This window comes from Neofelis nebulosa, chromosome 7 (assembly GCF_028018385.1).
Source record: "Neofelis nebulosa isolate mNeoNeb1 chromosome 7, mNeoNeb1.pri, whole genome shotgun sequence".
Taxonomy (NCBI): Eukaryota; Metazoa; Chordata; class Mammalia; order Carnivora; family Felidae; genus Neofelis; species Neofelis nebulosa.
In genome coordinates, this window is record NC_080788.1 from 118,956,332 (window position 1) to 118,969,281 (window position 12,950).

General features: G+C 45.5%; 1 protein-coding gene across 8 annotated transcripts in view; it reads right to left on the bottom strand.

Moving 5' to 3' along the window:
* Positions 1 to 12,950, bottom strand: part of DPF3 (double PHD fingers 3) — a 304,745-nt gene that overhangs the window by 57,816 nt on the left and 233,979 nt on the right. For 5 of the 8 annotated variants that reach the window (XM_058739560.1, XM_058739557.1, XM_058739561.1 and 2 more), the window contains exon 8: positions 7,631 to 7,759. In XM_058739560.1, coding sequence (XP_058595543.1) covers positions 7,631 to 7,759 — 129 coding nt within the window. Of the gene's footprint in view, positions 1 to 3,335; positions 3,451 to 3,524; positions 4,730 to 7,630; positions 7,760 to 12,950 lie in introns of those variants that run through there. The other 3 variants (XR_009264602.1, XM_058739559.1, XM_058739558.1) reach the window with 2 other exon arrangements.

A 12,950-nucleotide genomic window follows, 5' to 3' on the forward strand; every position in this document is an offset into this window, starting at 1 on the left:
TGAGCTGAGGACAAAGGAAACTAGTCAGATCGTTTTCATCTTGATGACTAATTTTTTTTTATATGGAACTTGAGCAGTGCTACTCATTTAACAAAAGCAACAACAAAACAATAGATGTGTTCACTGCTCACACAGCTCTTGCAACTCCTGAGGTCACACACACACACACACACACACACACACACACACACACGGGACTTTATTCCTAATAGGCATCAAGAGGGAATGTCTAGAAATGATGGTTTTGAAGATGAGTTCTCTGTGACATTCTGCACAGAATTTTAACTGGAATTGTACTTTGGGTGGTCTAATTGTCTACTCTTCAGGCTTGAAATTGCTTTTAATAAGGTTATCTTTTAAAACTGTATTCATTACAAATGTCCCTTTCTTTGGTTGGACCTGAGAAAAAGTGAGGGATATCTATCTATCTATCTATCTATCTATCTATCCATCAGCCATCCATCTATCTATATCTTCCCCTCTTTGAGGAAGTATTCGTTGGAAAAGGAGTATTAGTTGAAAGGAGAGCCAATTAAACCATAATCAAAGGAGGCATTATAGTTCCAGAAAAAGCTCAAGGAAAAGTATTACAAGCAACTGTAGGAGCTATTGGATCAGGCTCTAAAGGAAAGGGTTGAGAGATTCACCCAGTTAGCATAAAAGTTGGAAATAAACTTCTTCTCCCAGAATACAAAAGCACCAGAGTAGCTCTAGATGAGAAGGATTATTTTTTATTTAGAGACAGTGGATGACATTGTTGAAAAGTATGCAGATTGAAATAAATAACTACTTAAACGGCATCACGTGAAGCTGCCCATTCCACTGAAGTTCTGAAAGCTTTCATGGTGTCCGTGTCTCTATTTTAAAATAAACTAATGAGGGCGCCTCGGTGGCTCAGTCGGTTGAGCGTCCGACTTCGGCTCAGGTCATGATCTCGCGGCTCGTGAGTTCGAGCCCCACGTCAGGCTCTGTGCTGACAGCTCAGAGCCTGGAGTCTGCTTCAGATTCTGTGTCCCTCTCTCTCTCTGCCCCTCCCTCGCTCATGCTCTGTCTCTCTCTCTCTCCCAAGAATAAGTAAAACATTTTTTAAAAATTTTAATAAAAAATAAAATAACGATATTCAAACTCCAAAAATTATAAATAAAAAAATATTAACCTATCTATATTCCTATATTGCATACATAGGAACGTGCAAGTGGCAGCACAGAACAAGGGTAAAGGAATACAGGTCCTGGAGTCAGGTTGCCAGGGATCGAAATCTGGCTCCTTATTATCTGTGAGGGCTTAGGTACATTTCTTAACCTTATTACTAAGCCTCAGTTTCCATATCTGTAAACTGGGCTAAGACAAGCACCTACTTCATGGGGTAATCATGAGGATTAAATGAACTATCCTAAAGAAAACCCTCAGAAAATGCCTGATACATAAATATTGGCCATCATTATGTAGAGAAAAGGGGATAAAGTATAACATCAACCATCAAGGCATTTGAAAACCCATGACAGCCAGCTCCCCGCCTCCTGTGCCTCCTCTGAGTTTCCTTCCTTCACCTTAAGACATTTGTCTTCAAAGGCACGTTCATGCCACTCTCTCAAACCTCACTCAACCTCTCTGGATTGATCTTTCTCAACTGAAAAGTGGAAAACTTGAACTGGATCATCTTCAAAGTGCCCTCCAGTTCCTTTTTGTTTTTTTAAAGGATGTAAATTCTGACTGAGTCTGTTGGAAGATACTATAAGCAAGGTGAGACAAAGAGCTCAGGCAATGCTACGACACATTACTACGCTTGGCTGGCCACACCAAACGAGAAAGATGAGGACATCTACTACCCCCAAAAGGAGAAACTGAAGCCCAAGCTCTGCTAGTAAAATTAAAATAGATAAGCAATAGCCATCCTTGGATAAATCTTTCCGTGGGAGTTTGCCTTGTGTAGACCGTTCATTTTGGTTCTCCTTCCGAGCCCCAAGCTAGAACTCCGAAACTAGGTGGCTTTTTGTAATTTAAATTTAGTCGATTTTTTTTTTAACTCCAGTTCAAAGGCAAGCTGTCATTGAAAATTTTAGGACTACAAACAACTATACGGATTTCAAATGATAGTATAGATCGGTTGGACATATTTTTATTAACTTGGAAGCTCACACTTCATCAATGAGAGCAAGTTACAATGCTATGAATCCAACAGCTAAGTCAAAGTAACAGAACAGATGACAAGGAGGAGAATGACAGGAAGAGCAGGCTGCATCCTCAGCAGAAACCAACTGGAACCAACTACATGGGCTTTTTCACACACATGAGCATGCAGGAATATTACAGCACAGGAGGTTTCTTCCGTATTTGCTAGGAACAGGGCCACACGCAGATGAGGCAGAATGCCCCCAAAGTGGGTGAGGTTGTTCTGTCCTCTCACAACTGAGAGCAAATGCCCAGGTCAGCTCTTACACATTTCAAGCAGGAGAAAAGTAGGAGTCCCTTCTGTCTCAGGCTACCAGGGAGGCACAAAGAGTCCATTTGTGGGTTTCTTTGCTTAGTCTTTGCTTTTGTTTGGTTGGTTTGTTATTTTAATGAGAGGTCTAATTCAGGAAGATTTGCAAAGCCTGGATTGTCAGAGCAGATCTTCCCAAACCCTCACAAGCAGCCTGTTGCCTGGGCAGCTACTTGGATCTCCCAACCCAAGCCAAATGGCAGTGCCCATGTCTCTGGACCTGTGCTCCCATGGAGGCTGGAGACCCTGACCACACTGATCCGAAGAAGTTCAGAATCTTCAGATCAGCTCAGCTGAGTATTTTCCTAATCAGAGATCCTCTTTAATTTGGACTCATCCCCTTGGCTGTAAAATGGGAACGTGGAGCAAGGAATACCACCCTGGACATGCAGACCCCGTATGGCCGTACTCGCTTCATTCCACCAGAGTACAGCAGCCAGCTCCGACCTCCGATCCCTGGACTCCACCTGCCAGGTGCAGCCAAAGGAGGCAGACTTAGCCAAGCACTTCCCCCAGCCATTTTCTCTGATGGTTGAAGCCAGGAGCCAGGAGCCCACCATTCTCCGTACAGGGCCCATCCCATACTCCAAGCAAGCCTCAGTTCCCACACGAGGCCCGGGCCCACGTGGGTAAGCATGCACACACAGAAAGCAGAGGGCCAGGCGGAGGACACGCCGGTAGCCACACCCACGCTAACATGGCGGTGGGAACCCAGAAAAACAAAAGACAAGCCGGGGGGAGGAAAAGGAAAGAAAGAAGGAAAAAAAAAAAACGATCAAACAAAAAACAAACCAAAAAAAAACCAACTATGATGGTTTTGCCCTCACTGTAAGACAGGCCAGCTAAGACATACCTTTTGACTAGGACTGCACAGCTGTTCGTTCTTGGGACTGCCGACAAGGTGGATGGTCTTCTCCATCGCCCCAGGGACCTTGAGCAAGTGTTGCTTTGGTTTATTTCAGGAGGTGCTATTGGAAACATAAAACAAAGTGCCTGGAGGGCACTATAAAAAAAAATAGAAGAAGAGACACGGGAGACTTGATCATCCAACGGGAATTTATGTTTGTAAACAGGGGCCAAGGGGAGAGGGAAATATACTGTGAGGTATCATTCTTTCTTCCATGAGCGCGGCCTCGGGTTGCTTTGTCACCGCTGAGTCCATGACTTTCTGTTTATATTCCATTCCTGCATTTGGAAATTGCTCTTCGCCAGGAGGAAAGTGAGGAAAAACCCAGCAACAACACCACAGCGGCTATGCTGGCGGAGGGGAGGAGCCCAGGAGGCGCTGGAGGGAGGCCACACGCGGAGGCCCAGACTTCCCAGGAGCTGCTGACATTTTCTCGCAAGCAGGGAGGAAGATGGAAAGGTCAGGGAGCAGAAATGGGGAGGGGGTCTGCCGTAGGGAGCCACACACTCCGTGGGGTACAGAAAGTGCCATCATCTGCAGGCGAGGAAATCCTCCTGACTAGGTGTCCTTGAATCAACCCCTCCCCCAGCGGCTCTCTCCCAAGCAGGATATCACTTCAATTGCTTTGATTTCCCTTCGCTCTCTCTCTCTCTCTCTCTCTCTCTCTCAAAAAAAGGTCCATTTCTAATAATAGCTAGAATACATAAATAATAATTTTTAATGTTATTCGTTCTTTGTTTCCAAACCCAATGTTCCTCCTCTCTTCATTTTGCCAATAAATGGGAAAACTGAGGAAATCGACTCTGCTCGTGTCAGAAAGATCCCCTCCCCCCCAAAGAGAGACAATCCACCTAACTTCCCATTTCTATGGAAAATAAACAGTACTTCATGATGCCATCTCTCTGAAGGACTGTTATCCTGCTCTTTTGTTCTGCTTTGTTTCAGTAGTTTGTGCTTCGGTTGTACATACCCAGAACAGAGGGGAAGGGGGAAAGGATGCGAGGAAGGAGACAGGAGAAAGCAAGGATGGAGGGAAAACCTAAAGTTGACTTTCATTGAAAAAAAATATATATCAGACCCAGAATAACGACCAAAGTCAGAGGGTGGCGGCTAGTCGCCCAGAGAGTCTGGTCCGTGGGTTTAGCAACTGCCCTTTTTATCTGCTGTGGGTGAACCCCGGCCACTGCGGCGTCCTCGGCAGGAGCGAGGCTCTTCCAAATCGTCCTCATCAAAGCCGTGGAAAGTTGACGTGTCACTTTCTGATGTGGAACCGAATAAGTCCTCCGTGGTGCGTGCTGCGGCCGCTGCCTCCTCCTTCCTGCCTTCTCCTCCCAAATGAGCTGACATGTATGATGAATATATCAGCACATGGGTTAAGCAACAGACAGCATCATTAATACTCTTATTACATTCTTACAATGTTACTCTTAATAGCAAGATCATAAACCATCTCACACCAGAAGGGATTAGCTGGGTGTATCACCTGGTGATAGGGATTTAGGGTAACGGGACAAAGCCAGCGTTTCCAGGGAAAAGGATTCCTCCCCCTCCCAGAAAAGCATCATCTCTACCAGAATATATACGTCCACAGCTCTGACAGCGACAGATTCAACCGTGGTCTTTCTTTCTCCTCTTCCGTATGCACACATATGCATGCACGCTCGCTCAACCCCGCCCCAGACAATGAGTTTCCTTGGTGGTTTTTAAGCCTGGTTGGTATTTCTTTGGTGTTTTCGGTTGGTGTTTCTCTTTGAACATTGTGTGTCCTTCACTTTGACAGTCAGCTTTACAAAGGTATTACTGTCAGATAACCCATTCGAGGTGGTTAAGCCTCCATCCGTTTTATTTTTATTTTTACCCGCTTCTAATCCCATTGTTTCCACACCCTTTCAATTCTGCCCTTACACCATGTAGTTCATTTGCACTGAAAGCACGAAGAAGTTGGAAAGTCTGATAAGTGGTAGGTAATAAGAAAGTCTCTCATTTTCTTTAACGACTGGAGGAAATTTCTGTGATCTGCACCTGCATCGGTGAGCATGCACATATACAGCTGTGTGCACACACGTGCACGCGTGCGGGTAAACACACATACTCCAGCCGCTAAACATGCCCAGGTCTTAGTTACTCCAGAAAGTCCAGAGTTGTCAAATCTGCCTCAGAGCACTAAAAAAGCAGGAAATAGGGGTTTATAAAGCCTAATAAAATACAGTATCCTGATATCTATAAAACTCAGGTTTAAACTTATTCCCATTGTAAATGGGCCCCAGGACTGCCCCCAAATGAGGTCACGATGTTTCACTGATGGTGTCAATTTCAGGAATCTCACTTTCTCCCCAGGAAACAGAGGTAGTGGAGTAGATGGGAAGGGAAAGAGTTTTTCTGAGCTTCACAGTCTTCCTTGGAAGGACTCCAAGGAGGCCCTAGAGAAGTATTCGCCCACCTGCCTTAACAAGCGTATCTCATGGGCTAACGCCACCTGTTTACTCCCAAGGTATTGACTATTTCAGGAACATCAGAGTCAGACCTTGACTAAATCATCCACCAAAATTGGCAAATGCAATGAGAACACCTAGGCTGGTACCAAATGGCCCCCTGAGTCACATAGCAGACAGATCCTGGGAAGAAAAAGCTGAATAAAGGCTGTGAGGAGAGAGGCTTTGGACAGACCATACCGGCTGCCCACTTTTGGTCCCCCACGGATCAGATTCAAGTACCCCATCTTTTGTAGGAAAGGAACGGGGAAAATTATAGTAGTTTGCAGTGAGAATTCTGAAGCCTCCCTCTCTAATGCGCCCCAAACGCGTAACAGTCCGTCACATTCTGCCTATCACCCCGCCAGGTGACTTTGCTCCTGGCAATAGAGAGTCTGTCTGATCATTTGCTTTTAAAAAACACTGAATTGCATTTCACTTGTTGCGTTTTCTTTAAGTATTTCTAAAACTATTCGTTTTCTTTTGAGTATTTAAAACCCGGAGTCCAGTGTCATAACAGCCCTCTCTTCTAAGCTGGCAACAGTAGAGTAAAAAGTTCAACATTAGGTATTAGGTTTGGAAAACAAATGAACACAGACAGGCCACCCTGTCGGGTCCTTAAGAGTTCCATGAGGGTATGTGCAATGGAAACCATGGTCCTTTTTCAATTACTGATTTGCTACTCAAGTCAGTCTGGATCCCTAAACAACCCAAAACCCAAATATAAAAGGTTTGCAAGCAAGCAAGGGAAGAACTGAGTTGTTGTAGTAAACCCAGGTGTGGTCATCTCAGTACTTCCCTTGGGACTCGGAGCAGGAAGGACCCTGGGGAGAAATATGGAAAGGAGCAATGACTTCTCACTGCTAGCACGAACCACCCAACTGAACTGTATTTCGCCTACTAGTCAGCAATGGACCAGACTAACGATGAATCTGAGATCTTTTCTCCTCCCTGCCTTGTGCTTTGGCTCAGCTGGGACATAAAACAATATGAAAAATAGGTAGCACCAACCAATCATGACCAGCTAAAAATAATGGTTTGGTTAGAGTTGAAAAACACAACAACTTGAACAAAACTTGAAGACCTGAACTCATGTTGAGAATGAAAGGATAAGACCATTGTCTTTTTTGGTCATTTTAGTCTTTGGAGAGGTTAAAGATGAAAATTTCAAAACATGCCAAATCGATTCCAGATTAGCCCTGAGAATACCTGTCCTTTTGCTCCCTTGATCTATCAGGGTCTCTTTTCTCTATTTTATATGAGAAAATGGGATGAGTGGCCAATGGAGGTGGTATTTACGCAGCTGCCCATGAGCCCAGGGGTCTCAGACTCCCGCAATTCAAGATGTGGCTGCTCTCCCTATAGTCATGCTTCCACACTCTTCCAGTTCGCCCCAGGCATTTCCACAGAACAAACACATCTTTTCGTTACGTGCGCATCATCCGATACAAGGAGGCATGTGGCCCGTGCCTCTGGGTCTTTCCCGGACACTACCTCCCTGCTGTCCACAACACACACAAAGAAACAGCCACCTCGTGGAAAGGCCAGACACAAGCCAAAAACTCCTTTCCCTTTTTGCTACATCTCAGGGCATCATTTTGGTTCTTAAAACTCAAAGAAGAAAAATATGAAAATGACCTGAAAACTCCTCTCCACTCAAAATCACCACCGTCACTTCTCCACGCGAGCCTTCAACTCCCACACAAGACAGCAGAGGGGTGCAAGTGGTCCTGGTCTATGGGCACAGATGCAGGTAGGGGCCACACTCACCAGAGCGTCCACAGTCCGCACAGGACACCAGCTCCTCAGGCCGCCCGCTCTTCTTGTTCATGTTAGAGCCCCCCAAGCAGAAGTCACAGTAGTTGTTGGGAATGACTGTCCCATCCGGTCCTTTCTGGGCTATAGAAACATTAAAAAAAAAAAAAATCCGATTTTTGACTGCCATGAGCTTCTACTGGCCCCTCTTCTCCCATGGCGTGACAGAATCTGCTCCGGAAAGAATATCAAGTCTAGGATATGAGGCATTGTTACAACGAAGCAATTAAATTGGGTGAGGTTTTCTTGTTGATCCTCTTCAGTTCAACAGTTCTAATACCTTGCAAGCCATCCAGAGTTTAGTCTGATTTTTGCAATATTTGCAAAACCCATCTCTGCGTTTTTACAGAAACTACCCTTGCTCCTCTGATGGCATTCCCTGGATGAGCAGAGCATCTAGAAGGCCTACTAGTCAAGTAAACTTCTCTCATCACTGAACAATCAGCCCTCAGGGCTTAGGCTCAAACAGCAGGTAGCAACCATAAACATTGGTGGGATGAGAGGGAGAGAATGGCCAATGCCTAGGCCTTGCCCTTGGGAAAGATGCTCTTATTCAGGAGATATTCCTTCTGTCCCTGAAAAGAAAAAACAAAGAAGGAAATCTCCTTCCAGGAAGGACATTGAGGATGCTTCTGGGCACTCTGATGAACATCTTGGCAGGTACACAAGGGTCCACTCTTATTCGGCCTCATCTCCCTAAAGTCCAGACTCATTGGCATGGAGAAAACTCAGGACTAGTTCATCAGCAGACTTCAAGCACCTAGAAACAGAACTGGACACTTAGCCTCGCCTCATGCCAAAGACAGGTTGAATGGTGAGTTAGTGAGCACGTCTTGAGGCTTAAGATCTTCATAAGCCACCCCTGCTGAAGGTCCTCATTCAAAGGCAAAGAAAAATCTTAGGACATGATCTTAAAAACAAAGCTTGCGAGAACGGCACCTATTGTCAAGCACTGAAATCATTCTCAGTTCCTAGGAGCTGGCTGAAAAGGCTTGGACAGGTTTCTTTGCATGGAGAGAAATGCCTCCATTCTCCTGCTTTTCGATCCTCGTTGTGGAGATTTTTTTTGTCACGTTAACACTCCCTGTTTGCAACTAAGAAGAAAAGTCTGTCTGTTTATGGGATCAGCCTAAACCACAGGGGTATCTTCTTCCTCACTATACCCAATGTCTGCTGCTATCTTTCATTATTTACTGGCTAACATTAATCAGGGTCCCGTAGGGTACAAATCTGTAAAAGGAAGCAGATATGTGAGCAGAAATACCATCCAGACAGTAAGTGATAAACGGATTCACCCACTTTAATATGATTCCCTCTGGCCTTCGCTTCCTCCATGCCTCTGCTTTGCCTCCAGGAATAGAAAAACTTACCTGGGAAGGCAGAAGACAAAAGCTTGCAGAATTACATTATAGAGAGTTAATCCATTTATCAGTTGCTATTTGGATTGTTTAATCAGTTTCTAAGTCATTGATTTTCATCTTTAGGGAGGCAGCCAGTTCTCTGCAAAAACGTGTTGGCTGTTGGGGACATACAGAGGAGTTGGCCACCCCCGTGGCCTGTTGAGTGTCTTCATCAAGGACTGTGTCTTAAAGACATGACATGTCACACAGAACGGTTTTGCAAATAATCTCCAAAAATCTCGCAAAAATGTTACTCTAAAATTTTCATTGTCCAAGTCCAGAAAGAAGCTCCTTTCTTCTTTCTCTCTTATTTGCTATCTTCACCATGTTTTGAACTCCCTTAAGAAAATCCAAGCATGTCTATGAAGCAAAGAAACTCAGGGTTTTCCCATTATAGACTATCCTAAAAATCAATCCAAAAGTGAACAGGAAGAAGTGGGGTATATGAAATTAAGGGGCTGAGTGTAAACCAAAGCTAACTTTCGTGATTGATATGAACTAGAAACAAAATGTGGCCATGCCAGTCATAACTCAGGTAGCTTCCCGCATGAAAAGCGGGATCAAAGAATTCCACGGAGATCATCCCACTAAAAGTCTCAGGAACCACATCCTCACCATCTGTCTCTCCTGTACTCTCAAGGACTTTCTGTTATGTCAGATTTTCTCTCTTTTCACAAAATCTTTTTTTTTTAATTTTTTTTCAACGTTTTTTATTTATTTTTTGGGACAGAGAGAGACAGAGCATGAACGGGGGAGGGTCAGAGAGAGAGGGAGACACAGAATCGGAAACAGGCTCCAGGCTCCGACCCATCAGCCCAGAGCCCGACGCGGGGCTCGAACTCACGGACCGCGAGATCGTGACCTGGCTGAAGTCGGACGCTTAACCAACTGCGCCACCCAGGCGCCCCTCTTTTCACAAAATCTTAAAGCAACCGAGAAATCTGGTTTTCTCCAACACACTGTATGCCTTGCGATTTATGAGGAGGAAGTAGAATATAGACTATAAGAACTCCCAGGTAATTCTTTACAATCTTCATCACCAACAGACCATTGGATGCCCTCACCGAATCAGGAACTCTAATACTGCAAGAATTAAAAATTCAGAAATGATCTAGTGGAGCAAAGCAGGTAGTGATAGAGAAATTGGTCCTGTGTAAAAAAGCCAAAGGAACAGCATTTAATTTATCTAATGAAGAGAAGTTTCTGAGAAGACTGGATCAGAGCAGGATCCCCACATATATTTGTGTTGGTTGCTGGCCACACAGAGTGCCTGGTCAAGGGGGTGAAGAAGGTGCTAAGACCCCAGTTGTAGGCCCTGCTGTGTGTAGCTGTGACATGTCAGGGCTGGGGGGGAGGGGAGAGGTATCATTTTAGTCTAGCATTGACCCAGTATACAAAGTGACAGTGAATATTAGGCTTCATTTTTGGCAAAATCCTACTCTCTTCTCATAATAGTGAATTCAGAACTTCCTTTCATCTTGGTATAATGGTGTGGGATAGACTAATCAATAGCTTTTGCCTCTGGTCCTCTTATACTTTTTGGTATTTAGAATTGGTTTCAGGGTGATTTTTCCCATAAAGTTCTCCCAACTCCCCAGCCAAAATGGCCAGTCGGGCCTTGGGAGGGCACTCTGTTGACATCACTTTTATGACCCTTCTCTTGTTTATACACATGTACTCTGGCCTCATCGACCTGTACTAAACGATCTACTCCTCCAGGTCGGGCACCATGTCTAACTCATCACCGGAACACCTACATGGCCTGCGTGCAGGAAATGGTTAACCACAATGTGTAGGATGAATGGCTTAGAAAAGGATGGCAGAGATGTGAGTAGACAGCCCAGTGACACCCCTGGGACATCCTCCTAGTGGGGACAGAGCACTGTGTTTGCTCGCCCTGTGGCAGAGTTATCTGTCGCTCGGAATATCATTCACTACATAGTTTATTTCCCACCTCCTCAGAGAGAAGTACTGGTCCATGTCTAGATGGATTGGTCAGTCATCTGGCCTGGCAACACATCTAGCTCCCGGAGTAAACCAGAGTGGGTGGCTGAGGGCCCTGGGTTGCTGGAAGAATAACACTGTAGCCCTACTATGGTAGGAGAAACAGCATCCTGTTCACAAACATGCAAAAAAAGTAGAAGACTGTGATTCATTGTCTCTTGAGAAGGGGACACCCGGTTGCTACCCACTCAGGCTCCCTCTTGTTCAATGGCTTCTTGAAAAGAAAAAGAAGCAGACATGTACTACACTTCAAAACTGTGACAGATCTTATGTTGGATGCTTTACATACATTGTTTCATTGATTCTCACAAAAACTTTGTGAAGTGGAGATTATTCGACAGATGAGGTAACTGGGACTCAGAGAGATTAAGAGGCTGGCTTCAGGCCCGTTCCAAAGTGCAGGAGGGGAGATTCACCCCTGAGCTGTCTATGTCCCCAGAGACTCTCTGCCTCCTGGAAAGTCCAGAGGCAAACACTTCCTGGCCATACCTCGCATATAAAATACTTCATAAATCTCTTTCGAGTCAACTTGATTCACCCATATGTCAATTAGGAAGCCCAAAGGGACAAAAATTATTGAGATCGGCCTGATAAAAGCAGAAATTCCCTTTGAACTTAAATTTGATGTCCCTACCACCGTAATCCACGCTGGGTGATCCTGTTTATTGTTACATACTCTGTGAAAACACTTCTCCAGAGAATTCCAGAAGCTCTGGAAGGAATTTTTTCAAGTAAAGCTTACACCACAGCTATACTGGCCTATGGCCTGACCCAGCCATGAGCAATTTCCTGGTACCGTGTATGAGATCATTATAAAAAGGATTTTACTATAAATAGGAAGCTCACCCAGACCTGGTGAGAGGGATTTAAATAGAGATTCTGCTTCTGCCTCTGGGAAATCGAGTCCCACTTTATAGAATAAGACAACAGGAGGGCAAAGACCCGAGTGGTATCTCGATGGCAACGTCCGTAAAGATGGATTTGGTTTTTCATTGATTAATGTTCATGGGCTGAGATCATATAAGAGATACGAGGGAGCTGCCAAGAAAATAAAGTGAGCCCGAAGAGTTTAGGAATTTACCTGGGGGAGATAACTCTAAAAATCTCAAAGGGGGAAAAAAATGGAAATCAAGAACAAAGTTCACGAAAATACACACACACACATACACACACACACACAAACAACAGAAGATGGGAGGGAACATTCCAATCAAACCAAAAGAAAGGAAAAGCCAAGCCCCAAATAGTCTCCCCGCCACGCCCGGTAAAGGGTGAGCAGCCATTCTGGAAAGGTCTCAGTGTACACTACGGGATTTTTTTTTTACTCTGATCAGGCCACGTGTCTATGGCAAACAAGGCCCCGAATCTTCCCTAAAACTCCCACCCACACGGGGCTGTCTTCGCCCCCTTCGGTCTGATTTCTGCTCTGACGTGCCTGCCCCTCATGAAAAGAAAGAGCGGCGGGGACGGCCTGGCCACCAGCAACATCCCCTCAGCTGGTTCTACCAAGACCAAAGCTGTGTCCCAAATGTCCTAGGGAAATAGGAAGCAAGCCAGGAGTTGAGGCTCCTCTGTGGCACATCCACAAAAGCGTGACTTCACATCCTGAGCAGAAGCTCAGCCGGCCTGCCAGGGCCTGGTGTGCACACGCACGCGGCCGTGCTCTGTGCCCACGACCCAGCTGCAGCCCAGGGACCATGTCTTCCAGGGCCTGCTAGTTGGGTGTGTGGCCCTTGGGGAGCCTGAGGGGCAGCGAGAAGAGCCCTCCAGGAGGAGCTGTGCCTCGCCCCTCTCACTTGCTCCCCCACCGCCCTCCACGGCTGACAGTTCCCATCCCTCCGCAGGGCTGACCTGTTTCCATGGCAACCGGA